Source organism: Oncorhynchus keta, chromosome 12 (assembly GCF_023373465.1).
Source record: "Oncorhynchus keta strain PuntledgeMale-10-30-2019 chromosome 12, Oket_V2, whole genome shotgun sequence".
NCBI classification, from domain to species: Eukaryota; Metazoa; Chordata; class Actinopteri; order Salmoniformes; family Salmonidae; genus Oncorhynchus; species Oncorhynchus keta.
In genome coordinates this window covers 12,987,431-13,011,289 of record NC_068432.1, presented here as the reverse complement: position 1 = coordinate 13,011,289, position 23,859 = coordinate 12,987,431, and the positions used below count along the sequence as shown (strand labels likewise).

Sequence of the window (23,859 nt, the reverse complement as noted above, 5' to 3'; positions counted from 1 at the left end):
AATAACACACAAGTTATTGTATTGTTCTTGTCTATATTGAATACATAATTTAAACATTCACAGTGTAGGTTGGAAAAAGTATGTGAACCCCTAGGCTAATAACTTCTCCAAAAGCTAATTAGAATCAGGAGTCAGCTAACCTGGAGTCCAATCAATGAGCCGAGATTGGAGATGTTGATTAGAGCTGCCTTGCCCTATTATAAAACACTCACAAAATGTCAGTTTGCTATTCACAAGAAGCATTGCCTGATGTGAACCATGCTTCAAACAAAAGAGATCTCAGAAGACCTACAATAAAAAATTGTTGACTTGCATAAAGCTGGAAAGGGTTACAAAAGTATCTCTAAACGCCTTGATGTTCATCAGTCCACGGTAAGAAAAATAGTCTATAAATGGATAAACTTCAGCAGTGTTGCTATTCTCCCTAGGAGTGGCCGCAAAGATGACTGCAAGAGCACAGTTCAGAATGCTCATTGAGGATAAGAAGAATCCTAGAGTGTCAGCTAAAGACTTACAGAAATCTCTGGAAAATTGTAAAATCTCTGTTGACAATATGTAAAACACTAAACAAGAATGGTGTTCATGGGAGGACATTTTTGCCCCATTCTTTGCAGTATTTCTTTAGTGCCTTATTGCAATCAGGATGTATGTTTTGGAATAGTTTTATTATGTACAGGCTTCCTTCTTTTCACTCTGTCATTTATGTGGAGTAACTACAATGTTGTTGATCCATCCTCAGTTTTCTCCTATCACAGCCATTAAACTGTAACTGTTTTAAAATCACCATTGGCCTCATAGTGAAATCCCTGAGCGGTTTCCTTCCTCTCTGACAACTGAGTTCGGAAGGGCACCTGTATCTTTGCAGTGACTGGGTGTATTGACACATTCATAATTAATAACTTCACTATGCTCAAAGGGATATTCAATGTCTGCATTTTTTGAACACATCTACAGGTGCCCTTCTTTGTGAGGCATTGGAAAACCTCCCTGGTTTTTGTGGTTGAATCTGTGCTTGAAATTCACTGCTCGAATGCGAGACCTTACAGATAATTGTATGTGGGGTACAGAGATGAGGTAGTCATTTAAAAATCATGTTAAAACACTATTATTCTACAGAGATTGAGTCCACACAATTTATTATGTGACTTGTTAAGCACATTTTTACTCCTAAACATATTTAGGCCATAACAAAAGGGTTGAATACTTGTTTACTCAAGGCATTTTAGCTTTTCATTTTTAATTCATTTGTAAACATTTCTTAACTTAATTCCACTTTGAAATGATGGATTATTGTGTGTAGATCAGTGACACAAAATCTCAATGTAATCCATTTTAAATGCAGGCTTTAACACAACAAAATGTGAATAAAGTTAAGGGATGTGAATACTTTCTGGCACTATGTTATTGCATTGAATGATTAAATATGTTCTATTATTGACATCTATCTTTTTCCTCTCCTGTGTCTTTGCAGGGCTCCTACGGGGTGGTCAAACTGGCCTACAATGAGGATGACGACAAACACTATGCAAGTTGTGTGTGTGTGTGTGGCCCTCTTTCTCCTAAAAGGAGACAATTATGATCCATTAACCATGTTCAGCTCTTTGTAAAGTGGAATGCTTTGTTAGCTTGATAGGTTAATGGCCCAACTCAAGGCTTTTTATCTGTCTGCACACTGTCTTTGTTGCCCCCAGTGTGCGTGTGTCGTGCGTGCATGCGCATATTTGCGGCTCACGTCAATGGTGTCGATGCCAAGCAATTATGTCAGAGGGAATTGGTTCCCCGTTCCCCATATTAGTGCTCATACTAGCAGGGAGATGGCCTGTAAATGCATGGACAATTGCATGTTATTACAGCTTTATCAGACCCTTTCCCCTGCATGGTTCACAACAGAGACAGACTGGTCTTATCTGGAGAGTGAGTGAGAGTGAGAGAGAGATACTCCTGGCATCGGAGACCTTGCAAACACTCTCCTCTGCTGCGCTCCACCCTGGCTGCCGGAGAAGGAGAGATTGTTGACAGAAAGATGGAGATGAGGAGAAGATGGGCACCTGCCAGGGTTTAATTCTATTTCCTGGCTTTCAAACTTGGCTCCACACTGTATTGATTGGATCTGTGCATCTGTGCCCACAGTGGGAGCTCAGCCCCTACACACAGACACACACACGGACCAGTAATCTTCACACACACACAGCACAATACCAGTCACCTTATCACGGCAACGGGGAAGACTTCCATGCAACAGAAATGCCAAGTACATATTTTGATTTTGCAACAGATTATTTAGTATTTTAGGATTTTGATGTACAGTTTTGCATGCTAGAATCGCTTAAACAATCTAGCCAGATTATCATCTCGGATGTTCTCCCTCTCTCTCTGTGTTTGTGTATGTTTGTGAGTGAGTGTGTGTGAGTGAGTGTTTCGCTCAGCCCGTGTTGTAATTACAATGCTGACGAAGCTGTTACCTTGTCTCAGCCAACGTGACTGGCAGAGGTCCAGTACCATCGAGGTCTGGCAGTATTAGAGGGACTCAAGCTCTACCAGGCTCCAATCTCTGCAGTGTTCGCTCATTTCGCATACTGCTAAAAAAGAGCAGTGGGGAATAATTAGGAGTATCCCTGGTCCCTGGTTTTGTCTCTGGGGCTCCAGTCTGTTGTTCGGAAGGACGCATGCATGCACACACCTCCCTGACCACTGGGCTGAGATGGACAGTGTTATTCCCTAGACTACTACGGGGTGGTGGATACTAGGGTTGCAAAGGGTCGGAAACTTTCCGGTAAATTTCCCAACATTTTCCATGGGAAGTTAAGCCCAGGAATTCTTAAATTCATCAAAAAAGTTAGTTTATAACGGTGAACTTTTTTGTGGGATACACATAAGGTAATTCTAGGTCTTGTGGTATATTTTGATTAAACTATCCCCAATTCAATGGAATTGCAATCCTCTGCATGCACAGTGCATTCTTCCATCACATGTACAGCTGATTCTCACGATCTTGCACACTAATGAGATGCTATTGAACCCACACTGAGCCAAGGACTACATGCTTTCTGGTAAGTTTTGATTACAATACTGGGTGGGGTGAATATATTTTATTTGACATACATGATTTTTTGCTAACTAGTAAATAGTAGCCAACAGCAGAGTGTGTTAAAATCGGGCCTCTCGAGTGGCGCGGTGACACTAGAGATGCTGGGTTCGAGTCCAGGCTCTGTCGTAGCTGGCCATGACCAGGAGACCCATGGGGTGGCGTCGTCTGGGTCAGGGGAGGGTTTGGCCAGGAGGGATCTTCATCAGATGACACTCATAGGACTTCATGTTACACAATACATGTATGTTTTGTTCAAGAATATTTTGTCCAAAAATCAAATTTTACATTGGCGTGTTATGTTCAATAGTTCCAAAACATGGTGATTTTGCAGAGAGCCACATCAATTCACAGAAATACTCATAATAAACATTGATAATAGATACAACTATTATACATGGAACTTTAGAAAAACTTCCCTTTAATGCAACCGCTGTGTCAGATTTAAAATTGTTTGGGGGGAAAAAGCATAACCTGGGTACGGCGCTCAGAGCCCAAACCAGCCAAAGAAATATCCGTCATGTTGGAGTCAACAGAAGTCAGAAATAGCATTATAAATATTCACTTACCTTTGATGATCTCATCAGAATGCACTCCCAGGAATCCCAGTTCCACAATAAATGTTTGATTTGTTCGATAAAGTTAATAATTTATGTCCAAACACCTCCTTTTGTTAGGGTGTTTAGTAAACAACTCGAAACTCACGAGGCGCGGGCAAGTCCAGCGGAAATGTCGGACAAAAATTCCAAAATTGTATATTACTGGTCGTAGAAACATATCAAACGATGTATAGAATCAATCTTTAGGATGTTTTTATCATAAATGTTCAATAATGTCCCAACCGGAGAATTCCTTTGTCTGCAGAAAAGCAATGGAACAAAAGGACAACTTTCTCATGACCACGCGTCACGAGCCCGTGGCTCTCTGCCAGACACCTGACTCAATCCCCTCTCATTCTGCCCCCCTACACAGTAGAAGCCTGAAACAATGTTCTAAAGACTATTGACATCGAGTGGAAGCCGTAGGAAGTGCAAGATGACCAATATCCCACGGTATCTTCAATAGGGGCTGAGTTGAAAAACTACCAACCTCAGACTTCCCACTTCCTGGTTGGATTTTTTTCTCAGGTTTTTGCCTGCCATATGTGTTCTGTTATACTCACAGACATAATTCAAACAGTTTTAGAAACGTCAGAGTGTTTTCTATCCAATACTACTACTAATATGCATATATTAGCATCTGGGACTGAGTAGGAGGCAGTTTACTCTGGGCACGCTTTTCATCAAAAAGTGAAAATGCTGCCCCCTAGCCCAAACAGGTTAAAGCATAGTTTTTGCTACCATGTGGGTTTTTAGTTTGATTGAGCCTGCTAACTGAGGAGTGTTAACCTCTCTAGGTCATGTGGGACGCTAGCTGGCCAACATCCAGTGAGATTGCAGAGTGCCAAATTCAAATACAGAAATACTCATTATAAAAATTCAGAAAAGATACAACTATTTTACATAGGTTTAAAGATTAACTTCTTGTGAATCCAACAACGGTGTCAGATTTAAAAAATGCTTTACGGCGAAAGCATACCTTACAATTATTTGAGAACATAGCCCAGCAGACAATCATTAAACAGTAACCAGCCAAGTAGAAGAGTTACACAAGTTAGTAATAGAGATACAATTAATCACTTACCTTTGATGATCTTCATATGGTTGCACTCAGAAGACATTCATTTATTCAATAAATGTTCCTTTTGTTCGATAAAGTCTGTCTTTATATCCGGAAAAACTCAGTTTTGTTCGCATTTTCTTCAGTAATCCACAGGCTCAAATGCAGTCACAACAGGCAGACAAAATAAATCCTAATTGTATCCGTAAAGTTCATAGAAACATGTCTAATGATGTTATTCAATCCTCAGGTTGTTTTTAGCCTAAATAATCAATAATATTTCAACCGGACAATAACGCTGTCAATATAAAAGGTAAACAAGAAAGGCACTCTCTCGGTCACGCGCATGAAAAAGCTCTGTGACACGGCAGGGTCCACTCATTCAGACTGCTCTTACTCCCTCATTTTTCAGAATACAAGCCGGAAACCATTTCTAAAGACTGTTGACATATAGTGGAAGGCATAGGAACTGCAATTTGAGTCCTAAATCAATAGATACTGTAATGGCATTGAATAGAAAACTACAACAACAAATCCTACTTCCTGAATGGATTTTTCTCAGGTTTTTGCCAAATCAGTTCTGTTATACTCACAGACACTTGAGTGTTTTCTATCCAAATCTACCAATTATATGCATATCCTATCTTCTGAGCCTGAGCAGAAGGCAGTTTAATTTGGGCACGCTTTTCATCCAAAATGCCAAATGCTGCCCCCTACCCTAGAGAAGTTAATTCACCTGTTTCCATACATGTTTCATTTTAAAAGATGTATCTTACAAAGGAGTTGTTTAATCTAACTGCTTAACTTTATCTGTACATGGAAATGTATTTGGGATATTTTTCCGTTTTTTTCTCATCTATACAGGAAAATGCCACGGGCACTATCTGATGTGTGGAGACATTTCTCTGCAGCTAATGTAGAAGGAAAAGCTGTATACATTTGCAAATACTGTGCCAAATTATATGTGAAGAATGCAACAAAATCACCTGGCCAAGAGCAGAATCACCTGGCCAAGTGCAGAAAGTTCCGTTTGCACTCACAACAAGCAACATCTGACAAAAGTCCCTCTACTACTATTTGAGGTGATAATTATGAATCAGACACCTTATCAATAGCAACAGCTCATGGTCCTCCTGGAATCAGAAGTTTTGACTCAATGAAGGAATGTAGTCAGAGAAATGCTGATGAATGTCTTGCACGAGCTGTGTTCGCAACTGGTTCACCTCTGATGCTCACAGGCAATGTGTATTGGAAGAGATTTCTGAAAGGTCTTTTCCCAGCATATACCCCTCCAACCAGACATGCTTTATCTACTAATTTGCTGGATGCAGAGCCCAAGTGAAGGTCAGGCAAATCATAGAGAAAGCAGACTGTAATGCAATCATCTCTGATGGGTGGTTGAATGTTCGTGGGCAAGGAATAATTAACTACATCATCTCCAACACTCAACCAGTATTCCACAAGAGCAGATGAGCTGAAGGCATTCATCAATGACACCTTGGACCACGGAAGGTATTTGCTCTCGTGACAGACAATGCTGCGAAACATGAAGGTTGCTTGGTCTAAAGTGGAGTCCTAACCTCACATCACACCCATTGGCTGTGCTGCTCATGCATCGAATCTGCTCCTCAAGGACATTATGGTACTGAAATCAATGGACACACTCTACAAGAGAGCCAAGGAAATGGTTAGGTATGTGAAGGGTCATCCAGTTATAGCAGCAATCTACCTCACCAAGCAAAGTGAGAAGAATAAGAGCACCACATTGAAGCAGCTCAGCAACACCCATTGGGGTGGTGTTGTCATCGTGTTTGACAGTCTCCTGGAGGAGAAGGAGTCTCTCCAAGAAATGGCCTTATCACAGTCTGCTGATATGGACAGCCCCATCAAGAGGATCCTCCTGGATTATGTATTTTGGGAGAGAGTGGTAAGCAGCCTGAAACTCCTGAAACCTACAGCTATAAGGGCACAAGGCGAGACACAGATGCAGACACAGGAGGCAGATGGTTTGAGTCCAAAAGGGGTAGGGAAGAGAATAGTTGTGGACAGGCAAAAGGTCAAAATCAGTTCAGAGTTCCAGAGGTACAGAGTGGCAGGCAGGCTCGAGGTCAGGGCAGGCAGAATGGTCAGGCAGGCGGGAATGGAATCCAGAAAAACAGGCAAAGGTCAAAACCGTGAGGACTAGTAAAAGAAAATAGAAAAGCAGACAATCACAACGACAGGTGAAACAGATCAGGGTGTGACAATAGTAGTAGCCACTGCACGGATTGAGGGAGACAATGCCATCCTGTCTGATGTTCAGACTCTGCTTGCAGATGTAAGAGAAGAAATCCGTACTGCCCTGCCCACTTCACTGTTGCTCCAAGCAGAGGAAACTGCTTCTGAAATACAACAAAAAGCATGACGACTTACATGTTGGACCCCAAGTAGGCTGGCAAAAGCATCCTGTCTGGTGCAGAGATCAACAAGGCCTATGGTGTCATCACTACTGTGTCTCGCCACCTTGGCCTGGATAAGGGCAAGGTTCTTGGCAGTCTGGCGAAGTACACTTCCAAGCAAGGGCTTTGGGATGGAGATGCAATATGGCAGTCGTGTCAACATATCTCATCAGCCACCTGGTGGAATGGACTTTGTGGATCTGAGGCTCTTTCCCCTGTTGCCTCCATCATCCTCCAAATCCCACCAATATCAGCCACCTCAGTGCGCAACTGGTCCTTGTTTGGGAACACACACACCAAAGCATGCAACAGGCTGACCATTACAAGGGTTGAAAAACTGGTGGACATTGGGCAAATTTGAGGCTTTTTGAGCCTGACAACAAGCCATCCTCAACAAGGTTGGAAAGTGACAGTGAATATGAGGCCTCAGAGTCTGATGTTCAAAAGGTGGACATTGAGGAGGTCCAGGGAGGAGACATGGAAGCCTGACAGGAAGACAACCAAAGCTTTAGTTTCTAGACTATCATTTTACAGGTGTAAATTGAAAATGTTTTTGGGAGAAGCGATGGATCATTGGGGATCATTTAATATTCCCTTTATTTTCTGGTTCAGTGACATCATCCCATGTGAAGAGTCAACTCATTTAATTGAAGTTCAATTCGTAACTAAATCGTTTTTTTGTTTTTTTTCTATTGGAAAGATTTCATCATTTGCAATTATGTCTACTTATGATAAGGTAAAAAAAAAGTTTATGTTTCTGTCTCCATATGATGTGGTAAATATATCCAATGCAAAAAAATATCTACATTTACATGGTAATAATATTAATTTGCATATAATTCTGCTAATTCCCATATATTCCTGTTAATTCCCCTATATTCCCGTTATTTCCCATATATTCCCGTTAATTCCCATGGACATTTTCCACCTCTGAATATTCCCCAAAATGTGCAACCCTAGTGGATACGATACACACTGTAAAAATGTTCTAATGACTAACAACCGGTTCCAGCCTCCACTGCTATGGAAATGGTGTACTACAGCAGGGGCTGTGGTTGTCACTGTCTGTCCTCAACGTGTCTGCTGGAGGCAGCAGGCAGGGGGCCAATAAAATATCCTGTTGTCCTTTTACAAGTCATGGATGGAGGATAAAAGCGACATGAGTAAGGATATGAGGGTGCAACAGGAAGGGATCGCCAGGAGGGGACCTGCATGGTGTCAGCTGTACAGTACACCACTGTAAACAAGGAGGTTGTTACATTTGATCATTTAAAGTCACCGTCCAGTGTTTTCATTGCCTATAATTAAAGGAACATTTAAAATGTTTTTAACTTCATATTCATCATCTCCAGCACCACCCTAACATCAACATATGTGAAGATTGCACGTTTCTATGTTTTGTAGTATACAAGATAAAGGAAGAGAAGTTTTTCCAATGACATCAACCAAATAGTAGACAATTAGTAGACAACTAGTTGGCAACGCCTACTCATAATTGATTAAAATCACATAATGCACACCTTGGAAACACTTATCTTCCTCCAATTTTTACTACAACACCTAGAAATGTAAAATTCTCACATATGTTGATGTTAGGATGGTCCTGGAGATGAATATGACATATCATTTATTTTATTATTATTACAATGTGAGTGAAAATGTTTTCCTTCCAAAATGTATTTATTAAGTATGTTAAAAAGCTGCTTTTCTGTGTTTAAATAGTGTGGGAGTATCCTAACAACAGAATGGTGTGGGTGTATAGCGGTCATGAAATATATTCATGACAATTAAACATCACATTATATGAGGAAATAGCAAGCATTTTTAAACAGTCTGTTTGACATACAAGTTTAAGGTGTGTTTTTTTTAAAGTGATTTTTCTTTCATTTATGCTTTGTAAACAAATAATTGTATACAAAATAATAACAAAATAATTTGGGTATGAGTTAACAGAATATACACATTTAAAGTGAGATTCTCGCTGGACAGTTACTTTAAAATGTAAATGAAGTTATTTAGCAAGTGAACACTCTTATCCACAGTGACAAAGAGTGCATTCAACTGAAGGAGAGCAATTCTGGAAACCCTGCTGTAGTAGTAGATCAGTGAGATGGTATTTTCTGTCAGTGTTATTTAAATCTTTGTGATTGAAGAAGCATTTTGCTATCTCTTCATGCATTTGTAATCCAGCCTAATTGCACTGTCAGCTCATTGCCACAGGCTCATTGTGTTCTCTCTGGCACTGTAGTGGTCATAGTAGTAGTGCACTCCCTACCCTGTAGTGTTTTGAAAACAGCAGTTTTGCCTGCATAGCATACACACACACACACAGACAGACACACACACACGGTTTTGCCTGCGTAGCGTTCCCCTGACACACCTTATAATATGCAGGACTTTCTCTTCCCTCTCTCTTCTCTCTTCCCTAGCTTCCCTCGCTTTGCTCTGACAAACCAATGCTCCTCAACTTGTCAGCACTACAAAGACTCTGTAAATCCCTTTACCATGGGAGGGATTGTCCTTGAACTCATGAAAATATCATTTATTTCTGTGGTGGAGAATTCAGATTATGTATGGCTCTTAGCAGTTTGTGTCCTTTTGGAATATTACTTTTATCTGTTGAGATAGTCATCAGGACCACCCCAGGCCTTTTGAAAAGCAGATAAGACATATAGGACATCAGTGGACGACTATAGTCGTATATAACTACAAATTTCATCTTGTTCCAAATTTACTTCGATTTGAAATGACCTTTTCAAATTTCTTACATTGAGTTTCAAGCAATTAAATAAATACCCTGTAAGTCAAGAAATAAAGTGGGTTCAATAACTTGAAATAATGTCCAAACATATTCTATACACAAGACTTTCAGATCTAGTAGCCACAATATCATAACCAAGCATGGGCTACCTTAATATATCAGGCTCATTGCTAGAGGGTTTCCGAAAATGTGGCGCCCGACAACATGACCGGACCCATATGCAGTGAGTGCATAACTCATTAGGGCGTCGGCCCATGGTGCTCAGAATGACAGAAATCACATTTAGATTATGGAAGAAGCGATTTGATCATGTAAATCTTGGTGGGGCAAACATTTTTAAAAGTGGGATGCATGCCAGCAAAGCCACTACACAACACTAAACAATACATGAATTTCACTATAACGGTAACAAACGGTTCCCACAAACTGTTAGGGCCTTCATAAAGCTGACCCAACATCAGTCCCAACATCTTACCACTGCTACACCTGACTATCAGCGGAGCCTTGTCTGGCAGCCTCATTTACTGTTTAAAAAAACATAGCTGATATAGCTGATTTACTTAAACAAATGTGGTTTCTACTGACAATTGAGATGTATAAACTACGACAAGTGGATAAGAGGCAATCCGTAATTTTGATTAAGAGATTAATGAGCGAGCTAGGACAGACGTACTCAATGTAATTATTTGTTTTGCACTTTGAAATGTACAGTGACAGAATTCAGAACATGGGCCGTTCTTACAGTGTTCTCCCTGTACACCAAGTCAGAGCCATAGGATAAATAAAGGGGGCGTATAAGCAGACAATGAAAGCTCTTACAATATTAATTTATTACATTTCTCCAAAACAGGTTATAGGCTACATGTGTACCAAGTCAGAACAGTAGGCAAAATTAAGAGGGGTAAATAGACAAAATTATTAGGGTGAGGTACATGAACTACTAACATCTTACTACATAACATACACTTAGTATTACTTTCTTAGCTACAGTATACATACAGTGGGGCAAAAAAGTATTTAGTCAGCCACCAATTGTGCAAGTTCTCCCACTTAAAAAGATGAGAGAGGCCTGTAATTTTCATCATAGGTACATTTCAACTATGACAGACAAAATGAGAAGAAAAAAACAGAAAATCCCATTGTAGGATTTTTTATGAATTGATTTGCAAATGATGGTGGAAAATAAACGTTTGTTATTGACCAAATACTTATCTCAATACTTTGTTATATGCCCTTTGTTGGCAATGACAGAGGTCAAACGTCTTCACAAGGTTTTCACACACTGCTGCTGGTATTTTGGCCCATTCCTCCATGCAGATCTCCTCTAGAGCAGTGATGTTTTGGGGGCTGTTGCTGGGCAACACGGACTTTCAACTCCCTCCAAAGATTTTCTATGGGGTTGAGATCTGGAGACTGGCTAGGCCACTCCAGGACCTTGAAATGCTTCTTACGAAGCCACTACTTCGTTGCCCGGGCGGTGTGTTTGGGATCATTGTCATGCTGAAAGACCCAGCCACGTTTCATCTTCAATGCCCTTGTTGATGGAAGGAGGTTTTCACTCAAAATCTCACGATAGGCACACCACCGGTGTGTTGTCGGCAAACTTAATGATGGTGTTGCAGTTGTACAGGGCCACGCAGTTGTGGGTGAACAGGGAATACAGAAGGGGACTAAGCACGCACCTTAGAGGGGCCTCCGTGTTGAGGGTCAGCATGGCGGATGTGTTGTTGCCTACCCTCACCACCTGGGGGGCGGCCCGTCCAGGATCCAGTTGCAAAGGGAAGTGTTCAGTTCCAGGGTCCTTAACTTAGGGATAAGCTTGGAGGGCGCTATGGTGTTTAACGCTGAGCTATAGTCAATGAACAGCATTCTCATGTCGATGTTCCTTTTGTCTATGTGGGGCCGTGTGGAGTGCAATAGAGATTGCGTCATCTGTGGATCTGTTGGATCTTGAATAGGCTCCAATGTTGTGAATAACTAGCAACACTACTGATGGTGGTACTGTAGCAGTGGAATTAACAGAATGAAAAAACATCTCTCCTCTGAGATATGCACTATCCATTCATCCTTTTCATCCGCTGAACAACGACTAGTCTGATGTCCCTGACATTACACACAGAATCAGGGAATGTACTAGCATGGTGGTGTTACTGGGAGAAATAGAAATGATCTCCTATAAAATATGCACCATCCATGGTCCTTCATCATCGTGTCTGAACAGCATCTGATATCCTTAACATTACACACACAGGGAGAATATGAATGCTGCCATTAATAATGCTGTGTGATGCTTTCAGATGGGTCTTATTCATTAGCCAACACAAAAATACATTTAATCCGCAGGTGCAAGGAAATAACACATAATTAGTGCTATAGAGGAGAAGGTAACTAGATGTGTGTGTGTGTGTGTGTGTGTGTGTGTGTGTGTGTGTGTGTGTGTGTGTGTGTGTGTGTGTGTGTGTGTGTGTGTGTGTGTGTGTGTGTGTGTGTGTGTGTGTGTGTGTGTGTGTGTGTGTGTGCCACTGAAGGAACTGGGCTCTCGCATCATTTGAACACCAGAATACTCTGAAGATGTGATGTCACAGAATGTTTTTAATTCTATCCTGAGCGGAAGGATTGAAAGACTTTACTTACAGAAAAAAGTGTAGGATTGAACTTCAATAGCATTACTGTAGGTAACTCGTTAACGAGTTTATATTTGAATGTATGGCCAGTGGCCACCGCACCTTGTAGACCTACTGCATGGTAACAAACTGTAGGCTCCAGTATTGGACCATCAGCTGGCTTCCTGGAGTCATTACCATAACTGTATTCTACATGGTAGCTAGTAGAGTTAAACTAGTCACTAACAGAAGTGAACCCTTCCTTAACAGAAGCATTATTTTTATTTTTTTATTTTTTATTTCACCTTTATTTAACCAGGTAGGCTAGTTGAGAACAAGTTCTCATTTGCAACTGCGACCTGGCCAAGATAAAGCATAGCAGTGTGAACAGACAACACAGAGTTACACATGGAGTAAACAATTAGCAAGTCAATAACACAGTAGAAAAAATGGGCAGTCTATATACAATGTGTGCAAAAGGCATGAGGAGGTAGGCGAATAATACAATTTTGCAGATTAACACTGGAGTGATAAATGATCAGATGGGCATGTACAGGTAGAGATATTGGTGTGCAAAAGAGCAGAAAAGTAAATAAATAAAAACAGTATAAAAACAGTATGGGAATGAGGTAGGTGAAAAGGGTGAGCTATTTACCTATAGACTATGTACAGCTGCAGCGATCGGTTAGCTGCTCGGATAGCTGATGTTTGAAGTTGGTGAGGGAGATAAAAGTCTCCAACTTCAGCGATTTTTGCAATTCGTTCCAGTCACAGGCAGCAGAGTACTGGAACGAAAGGCGGCCAAATGAGGTGTTGGCTTTAGGGATGATCAGTGAGATACACCTGCTGGAGCGCGTGCTACGGATGGGTGTTGCCATCGTGACCAGTGAACTGAGATAAGGCGGAGCTTTACCTAGCATGGACTTGTAAATGACCTGGAGCCAGTGGGTCTGGCGACGAATATGTAGTGAGGGCCAGCCGACTAGAGCATACAAGTCGCAGTGGTGGGTGGTATAAGGTGCTTTAGTGACAAAACGGATGGCACTGTGATAGACTGCATCCAGTTTGCTGAGTAGAGTGTTGGAAGCCATTTTGTAGATGACATCGCCGAAGTCGAGGATCGGTAGGATAGTCAGTTTTACTAGGGTAAGCTTGGCAGCGTGAGTGAAGGAGGCTTTGTTGCGGAATAGAAAGCCGACTCTGGATTTGATTTTTGATTGGAGATGTTTGATGAGTCTGGAAGGAGAGTTTGCAGTCTAGCCAGACACCTAGGTACTTATAGATGTCCACATATTCAAGGTTGGAACCATCCAGGGTGGTGATGCTAGTCGGGCATGCGGGTGCAGGCAGCGATCGGTTGAAAAGCATGCATTTGGTTTTACTCGCGTTTACTCGCGTTTTACTCGCGTATTCCACCATGTATCACTTCATTTCTAGAGTCATTTATGCAATCACTTACCCACCCGCAGAGTGAGTGGTCCTGGGAATTTTAAGTACGTCATTAGCACAAGAAACAATATTTATGAAAGCTTTTCTTTTATTAATATGGAAATGAATCCAGGAAGTTAGAGATGTTATTATGCCATCCATTTCACTAGAAATTAGGATGCTTTGACTGCGAGTGTCACGCCGACCATTGTGTACTGAACGCTAATGAATGACATTTATTGAATGCCGAAAGACTTCAGACTTTACACCTTTAAAAAAAAGCAGCTGTTCTGTATGTACAGTACATAGTAAGCCCCTGTTTGTTAGTCTCTCTCTCTCTTAATCCTGTTCAGCATTGGATGGATGGATGGATGGATAAATAAATGGATGGATTAATGAATTAACAAACATTATTGAATAAACTTGATGTACTCAAATCTGTTCTGCACTAAAGTGCACTGTATGGTCGTTATAGTGATTCAACTAATAGTGAGTGAGTGACCAGAATGAAATATATGGCATGTTAGCTCACCAATATCACCAATCTCATCCCCCTCTCCTTCTCTTCCAGGCCATGAAGGTGGTGTCCAAGAAGAAGCTGATGAAGCAGTATGGATTCCCACGTACGTGGAACACGGTTTGGCTTTTACACATTCAACACTCATTGGTCTCTGGTCCTCTGGAGCTCAGTTGGTGACTTTGATTTCCCTGTACCACCCACACGTAAACAATGTATACACGCATGACTGTAAGTCATGTTGGATAAAAGTGTCTTCTAAATGGAATATATTATATAATTACAATCCAGCTCAAAGGACCATCAAACAAAGGATACAGATAGGATGTTAAGTAGTGTGACCACATGCTCCAGATTGGACGGGGCAGTCACACATTTCAGTGTCCCACGTCCTGCAACCAAACAATCCTGCATTTTAACAACAAATTAAAACACCACTAATTTACAACAAAAAAAGGTTGATTCGTCCTGTATTTCAGTCATACATTCCAACCTGTCTTTTGGGGTTGCACTTATGACAAGATATACAGTGCATTCGGGAAAGTATTCAGACCCCGTTACTTTTTCAAAGTGTTAAGTTACAGCTTTATTCTAAAATTAATGAAATCGTTGTTTCCCCCTCATCAATCTACGCACAATACCCCATAATGACAAAGCAAAAACAGGTTTTTAGAAATGTTTGGAAATGTATTAAAAATAACAAACTGAAATATAACATTTACTTAAGTATTCAGACCCTTTACTCAGTACTTTGTTGAAGCGCCTTTGGCAGCGATTACAGTCTCAGGTCTTCTTGGGTATGACTCTACAAGCTTGGCACACCTGTATTTGGGGAGTTTCTCCCATTCAGCTCTGCAGATCCTCTCAAGCTCTGGCAGGTTGGATGGGGAGTGTCGCTGCACAGCTATTTTCAGGTCTCTCCAGAGATGTCACCTCCCTGACCAAGGCCCTTCTCCCCTGATTGCTCAGTTTGGCCGGGCGGCCAGTTCTATGAAGAGTCTTGCTGGTTCCAGACTTTTTCCATTTAAGAATGATGGAGGCCACTGTGTTCTAGACCGTCAATCCTGCAGAAATGTTTTGGCTACCCTTCCCCAGATCTGTGCCTCGACACAATCCTGTCTCGGAGCTCTACGGATAATCCCTTTGACCTCATGGCTTGGTATTTGCTCTGACATGCACGGTCAACTGTGGGACTTTATATAGACAGCTGTGTGCCTTTCCAAATCATGTTTAATCAATTGAATTTACCACAAGTGGACTCCCAGAAAGTTGATGAAACATCTCAAGGATGATCAATGGAAACAGGACACACTTGAGCTACATTTCGAGTCTCATAGCAAAGGGTCTGAACACTTATGTAAATAAGGTATTTCTGTTTTTAATTTTTAATACGTTTGCAAAAATGTAGAAAACCTGTTTTTGCTTTGTGATTATGGGGTATTTATTGTGTGCTGATTGATGAATAAGGCACAAAATGTGGAAAAGGGAAAGGGGTCTGAATGCTTTCCGAATGCACTGTATATCATAAGGATGTGGCACTGGTGATGTAAAACACTTCTCCAATTGCTGCCAACTGCTGTTGAGATCTGTTATTCTGTGCAGCGCAAAATTGAGACGTGGGCCAATGTCATATCGTCAACCAATCACATTTGTCAAATCGTTTCGGGCAAAATTCCAGCTAAATTTAGAGAGAACAGCTTGGAGAGGACTACATACGAAGAGCTACAAAAGTAAGGAGGCCTAAGTCACTATTATTTGAGTCACAAGATCCCGTTCTCAAGTCGACTCCCAAGTACAATGTGTCGAGTCTCAAGTCAAGTCCAAGACGTGCATTCTAAGAGCAGGTCGCTGCGCAAATGTAGCTTGTAATTATAGCCATAAACGGTGATGCATTTTCAAAACACAAGATATAGAAATAACCTGGGTTTTAGACCTGCATTTTGAGCTGAAAGTCATTTATGTTAGCAGTCAGTATCAACTAAGGATATCATGTCACATTTTCACTTCTCTGGAGTCCAGAGCAAGCAGGAACATATGGTCTACCTGTACACAGCGGAGGATGCAAGATCTGATGGAAAACATGATTTGTCTAGCTTTTTTCTTCCTTACAAATATTGTAATTCATTTGTCAGAATATGTTACATCTCCATCCCATAAGTATTGCAGGTAGTACGATGTTACAGCTATCTCTAGACACATAACCACTGAGGTATATAATTAGAAACGCACCCGAACTAGGCCTATTTGAAATATGAAAATAATCAGTGGAATCATCACCAGGTCTGGCAAAGATGCGTCTGTAGCAGATTGCTAAACTTTATTTTATATGGATAATATGAGTGTAGGTAGGCTACTCTGTTTTTGCCATGAAAACCCATAGAAAATGAAACAACCGCTTTCAGGTCACTAATCTGGATATGTTGTCACGGCCGTCATGGGAAAAAGACCAAAGCGCAGCGTGGTGAGCGTACATTACTTTTTATTTCGGAATGACGGCAACAAAACAAGACACAAACGTGACGCTTACAGGGCTAAGTGCCACAAACAAAGTTAACTACCCACAACAAAAGGAGGGAAAAAGGGCTACCTAAGTATGATTCCCAATCAGAGACAACGATAGACAGCTGTCCCTGATTGAGAACCATACCCGGCCAACACATAGAAACACAAATCATAGAAATAAAGGACATATAATGCCCACCCAAATCACACCCTGACCAAACCAAAAAGAGACTTGAAAAAAGTCTCTCTAAGGTCAGGGCGTGACATATGTTCGCCCATTTTTGTGCGCCAATGCTGATGACTGGTCATTGGTCAACAGTCAAAACAAGCAAATCTTTAGTTCTGAAGAACAGATTAGATGTTTATGAAACAAGATTTGGTGCAATGCCGTAGGCCTATGTGAGTGATCTGATTGAATGAGCAAAAGTATTCATATGAAATACAAATGGAAGGCTATATGAAGCCTATTAAAATATGAATAGAAAAATCCCATTCAGTTTCACACTCGCTGTTCTACGTAAGCTACACTAGTCTGTCTCGTGAATGTCCCTCAAAATCATTCCCTTGTCCCCACAATTGGGTATTTTAAATGTGGTCACACTAATCTTAAGCAGTAGCATGTACCCAGATATGAGTGATTTTAAGTATAATTATTGACTTGTGTCTCATATTTGCTTTGTGAGACTGCTAACAGGGACTTTGTTGTGGAGGGTGTTGATTAGGATGCTTTCAAGTAAATTGCCTTTCTTAATTGCACCTGAAGAGATTAATACAATTGTATTGAATTTAATGGAATTGTCAGCTAACGTGAGGTTGGTGGTTTGTGTGGCTGTTTTGATTCCCTGCAGGTCGCCCCCCTCCTAGAGGACCCAAGGTGGCGGTCCAAGGAGAGCAGCCCAAAGTCCTAGGCCCCCTGGAGAGGGTCTACCAGGAGATTGCCATACTCAGGAAGCTGGACCATCTCAACATAGTCAAACTGGTGGAGGTGAGGATATAGCCTACCCAGCTAGCACATAACGTTCTGAGAACCATAGGTTTTTTAAAGTTTGGTGAGAGCGTTGTTGTCCCATCCTTATTTTTACCACCTTCCCACAACTTTCAGGGAATGGTGCAATAAAATTGCTTGGCTTTGGAACATTCCCAGCACAAAACGTTATTTTATTGGTATTTCATTACTTTAACAGAAGTTTCTTCAAACATGTTTACATTTAATACCATTTTGGGTAATGTTCTAGAGACGTTCTTCAACTGGTTTGACAATGGAGTGTTCTCAAATAGTTGAGAGAACGTTAAGAATACAACGTTCTTCTATGAGAATTTCAGTACTTCTGCATAACGTGTCCTAAAGGTTTTTTAAAATATCTAAAAAATATACAGCTGAAGTCGGAAGTTTACATACACCATAGCCAAATACATTTAAACTCAGTTTTTCACAATTCCTGACATTTAATCCAAGTACAAATTCCCTGTTTTACGTCAGTTAGAATCACCACTTTATTTTAAGAATGTGAAACGTCAGAATAATAGTAGAGAGAATTATTCATTTCAGCTTTTATTTCTTTCATCACATTCCCAGTGGGTCAGAAGTTTACATACACTCAATTAGTATTTAGTAGCATTGCCTTTAAATTGTTTAACTTAGGTAAAACGCTTCAGGTAGCCTCCCACAAGCTTCCCACAATAAGTTGGGTGAATTTTAGCCCATTCCTCCTGACAGAGCTGGTGTAACTGAGTCAGGTTTGTAGGCCTCCTTGCTCGCACACGCATTTTCAGTTCTGCCAACACATTGTCTATTGGATTAAGGTCAGGACGTTGTGATGGCCACTCCAATACCTTGACTTGGTTGTCCTTAAGCCATTTTACCACAACTTTGGAAGTATGCTTGGGGTCATTGTCCATTTAGAAGACCCATTTGCGACCAAGCGTTAACTTCTGGAGATGTTTGTTACAGGAATTAAATTGCTCTGTTTTAATACCCAATTAAAATTAAACACTCTGTCAAGTCATAAGGATTTGTAAGACCCTTATTCTATAATAATGGACAGAGCCCAGTCTTAAAGTCAACCAGCAGAGTTTATTCACAAGAGTACTGAATATGATACAGTTTACCACAGGTTATAAACTGAAAATGACGTCATTAGTTTTAGCACCAACCCGTGCCATCTCCGTTCCAGTACAAAGGCTGTATCTCAAGCCTTCCCACATCCGTCTCCCTACCAATTTAATACCATTTACGAGCCAAGGTCTTCTCGTGTAGATGAGCATTCTAGCCAGTCTGAAGATATCGTTCATTCATTCCTACCAAGGAACAGACAGTCATTGTTCTAACTCTTGACGACATTCACACACATTATATTCAGTACTGGGATCAAGAAAGAAAACTCATACATATACAGCAACATAATAGTATTCTGATTAGTACATATACAGTAACATAATAGTATTCGGATTAGTACATATACAGTAACATAATAGTATTCTGATTAGTCAGTCCTGATTGAAATGTATACATAATTAGTCATCATTGATAAAAATTCCCTTAACAATGTTGCTTCAATATATCCACATAATGTTCCCTCCTCATGATGCCATCTATTTTGTGCACCAGTCCTTCCTGCAGCAAAGCACCCCCACAACATGATGATGCCACACCGTGCTTCACGGTTGGGATGGTGTTCTTCTGCTTGCAAGCCTCCCCCTTTTTCCTCCAAACATAATAATGGTCATTATAGCCAAACTGTTCTATTTTTGTTTCATCAGACCAGAGGACATTTCTCCAAAAAGTACGATCTTTGTCCCCATGTGCAGCTGCAAACCGTAGTCTGGCTTTTTTATGGCAGTTTTGGAGCAGTGGCTTCTTCCTTGCTGAGCGACCTTTCAGGTTATGTCGATATAGGACTTGTTTTACTGTGGATATAGATACTTTTGTACCTGTCTCCACCAGCATCTTCACAAGGTCCTTTGCTGTTGTTCTGGGATTGACTTGCACTTTTCGCACCAAAGTACCGTTCATCTCTAGGAGACAGAATGCGTCTCCTTCCTGAGCGGTATGTTGGCTGCGTGGTCCCGTGATGTTTATACTTGCATACTATTGTTTGTACAGATGAACGTGGTACCTTCAGGCATTTGGAAATTCCTCCCAAAGATGAACCAGACTTGTGGAGGTCTACAATGTTTTTTCTGAGGTCTTGGCTGATTTCTTTTGATTTTACCATGATGTCAAGCAAAGATGCACTGAGTTTGAAGGTAGGCTTTGAAATACATCCACAGGTACACCTCCAATTGACTCGAATGATGTCAATTAGCCTATCAGAAGCTTCTAAAGCCATGACATCATTTTCCGGAATTTTCCAAGCTCTTTAAAGGCACAGTCAACTTAGTGTATGTACATTTCTGACCCACTGGAATTGTGATTACAGTTAATTATAAGTGAAATAATCTGTCTGTAAACAATTGTTGGAAAAATGACTTGTGTCATGCACAAAGTAGATGTCCTAACCGACTTGCCGACTTATAGTTTGTCAACAAGAAATTTGTGGAGTGTTTGAAAAAAAGAGTTTTAATGACTCCAACCTAAACGTATGTAAACTTTCGACTTCAACTGTACATATGCTCCAGCACAACATCCAGTCCTTTTATGAGTACTTCTGCCAGCTTCAAGCCTGTCAGAACAAAGACGTTATAACAAAAGGCATAATTTGTCACCAGTAAAAATATATACAGTGCCTTGCGAAAGTATTCGGCCCCCTTGAACTTTGCGACCTTTTGCCACATTTCAGGCTTCAAACATAAAGATATAAAACTGTATTTTTTTGTGAAGAATCAACAAGTGGGACACAATCATGAAGTGGAACGACATTTATTGGATATTTCAAACTTTTTTAACAAATCAAAAACTGAAAAATTGGGCGTGCAAAATTATTCAGCCCCTTTACTTTCAGTGCAGCAAACTCTCCAGAAGTTAAGTGAGGATCTCTGAATGATCCAATGTTGACCTAAATGACTAATGATAAATACAATCCACCTGTGTGTAATCAAGTCTTCGTATAAATGCACCTGCACTGTGATAGTCTCAGAGGTCCGTTAAAAGCGCAGAGAGCATCATGAAGAACAAGGAACACACCAGGCAGGTCCGAGATACTGTTTTGAAGAAGTTTAAAGCCGGATTTGGATACAAAAAGATTTCCCAAGCTTTAAACATCCCAAGGAGCACTGTGCAAGCGATAATATTGAAATGGAAGGAGTATCAGACCACTGCAAATCTACCAAGACCTGGCCGTCCCTCTAAACTTTCAGCTCATACTAGGAGAAGACTGATCAGAGATGCAGCCAAGAGGCCCATGATCACTCTGGATGAACTGCAGAGATCTACAGCTGAGGTGGGAGACTCTGTCCATAGGACAACAATCAGTCGTATATTGCACAAATCTGGCCTTTATGGAAGAGTGACAAGAAGAAAGCCATTTCTTAAAGATATCCATAAAAAGTGTTGTTTAAAGTTTGCCACAAGCCACCTGGGAGACACACCAAACATGTGGAAGAAGGTGCTCTGGTCAGATGAAACCAAAATTGAACTTTTTGGCAACAATGCAAAACGTTATGTTTGGCGTAAAAGCAACACAGCTCATCACCCTGAACACACCATCCCCACTGTCAAACATGGTGGTGGCGGCATCATGGTTTGGGCCTGATTTTATTCAGCAGGGACAGGGAAGATGGTTTAAATTGATGGGAAGATGGATGGAGCCAAATACAGGACCATTCTGGAAGAAAACCTGATGGAGTCTGCAAAAGACCTGAGACTGGGACGGAGATTTGTCTTCCAACAAGACAATGATCCAAAACATAAAGCAAAATCTACAATGGAATGGTTCAAAAATAAACATATCCAGGTGTTAGAATGGCCAAGTCAAAGTCCAGACCTGAATCCAATCGAGAATCTGTGGAAAGAACTGAAAACTGCTGTTCACAAATGCTCTCCATCCAACCTCACTGAGCTCGAGCTGTTTTGCAAGGAGAAATGGGAAAAAATTTCAGTCTCTCGATGTGCAAAACTGATAGAGACATACCCCAAGCGACTTACAGCTGTAATCGCAGCAAAAGGCGGCGCTACAAAATATTAACTTAAGGGGGCTGAATAATTTTGCACGCACAATTTTTCAGTTTTTGATCTGTTAAAAAAGTTTGAAATATCCAATAAATGTCGTTCGACTTCATGATTGTGTCCCACTTTTTGTTGATTCTTCACAAAAAAAATACAGTTTTATATATTTATGTTTGAAGCCTGAAATGTGGCAAAAGGTCGCAAAGTTCAAAGGGGCCAAATACTTTCGCAAGGCACTGTATATATTTCACCTTTATTTAACCAGGTAGGCAAGTTGAGAACAAGTTGTCATTTACAATTGCGACCTGGCAAAGCAGTTCGACACATACAATGACACAGAGTTACACATGGAGTAAAACAAACATACAGTCAATAATACAGTATAAACAAGTCTATACGATGTGAGCAAATGAGGTGAGATAAGGGAGGTAAAGGCAAAAAAAAGGCCATGGTGGCAAAGTAAATACAATATAGCAAGTAAAACACTGGAATGGTAGATTTGCAGTGGAAGAATGTGCAAAGTAGAAATAAAAATAATGGGGTGCAAAGGAGCAAAATAAATAAATAAATTAAATACAGTTGGGAAAGAGGTAGTTGTTTGGGCTAAATTATAGGTGGGCTATGTACAGGTGCAGTAATCTGTGAGCTGCTCTGACAGTTGGTGCTTAAAGCTAGTGAGGGAGATAAGTGTTTCCAGTTTCAGAGATTTTTGTAGTTCGTTCCAGTCATTGGCAGCAGAGAACTGGAAGGAGAGACTGCCAAAGAAAGCATTGGTTTTGGGGGTGACCAGAGAGATATACCTGCTGGAGCGCGTGCTACAGGTGGGTGATGCTATGGTGAACAGCGAGCTGAGATAAGGGGGGACTTTACCTAGCAGGGTCTTGTAGGTGACATGGAGCCAGTGGGTTTGGCGACGAGTATGAACCGAGGGCCAGCCAACGAGAGCGTACAGGTCGCAATGGTGGGTAGTATATGGGTCTTAGGTGACAAAACGGATTGCACTGTGATAGACTGCATCCAATTTGTTGAGTAGGGTATTGGAGGCAAAGTCGAGGATTGGTAGGATGGTCAATTTTACAAGGGTATGTTTGGCAGCATGCGTGAAGGATGCTTTGTTGCGAAATAGGAAGCCAATTCTAGATTTAACTTTGGATTGGAGATGTTTGATGTGGGTCTGGAAGGAGAGTTTACAGTCTAACCAGACACCTAGGTATTTGTGGTTGTCCACGTATTCTAAGTCAGAGCTGTCCAGAGTAGTGATGTTGGACAGGCGGGCAGGTGCAGGCAGCGATTGGTTGAAGAGCATGCATTTACTTTTAGTTTTACTTTAGTTTTAATGGAAAATGTGAATAAAACAGTAAATACATTATGCTCTATACATACAGGTACATACGGTGTGTAACAGTAGATACATTTAATAATGGCGCCGGAGGGGATGGTTGCCGTTTTACGAGTTCCTAACCAACTGTGCTATTTTGTTTGTTTTTTGCTTGTAACAAATTTTATACATAATGTTGCTGCTACCGTCTCTTATGACCGAAAACAGCTTCTGGACTACAGAACAGCGATTACTCACCTCGAACTGGACAAAGATTTCTTCTTTAATGAGTAGAACGCAAAGGATATGCTGTTTTGCCAAGACAAGGCCCAAATCCCTGTCATCAGCGTGAAGAAAAGACTGAGAAAAAGGGGGAGGAGGGCGGGGTGCCTTGTAAGAATTTGCTGACGAGTAGGTAAAGCTTTGCACACACTTGGCATTCTC

At 40.9% G+C, this 23,859-nt stretch overlaps 1 protein-coding gene across 3 annotated transcripts in view; it reads left to right on the top strand.

Annotated features, from left to right (window-relative positions):
• Positions 1 to 23,859, top strand: part of LOC118391015 (calcium/calmodulin-dependent protein kinase kinase 1) — a 163,872-nt gene that overhangs the window by 84,381 nt on the left and 55,632 nt on the right. For all 3 annotated transcript variants that reach the window (XM_035781922.2, XM_052457752.1, XM_052457751.1), the window contains exons 4-6: positions 1,472 to 1,525; positions 14,546 to 14,597; positions 17,842 to 17,978. In XM_035781922.2, the coding sequence (XP_035637815.2) occupies positions 1,472 to 1,525; positions 14,546 to 14,597; positions 17,842 to 17,978 (243 nt within the window). The remainder of the gene's footprint in view (positions 1 to 1,471; positions 1,526 to 14,545; positions 14,598 to 17,841; positions 17,979 to 23,859) is intronic.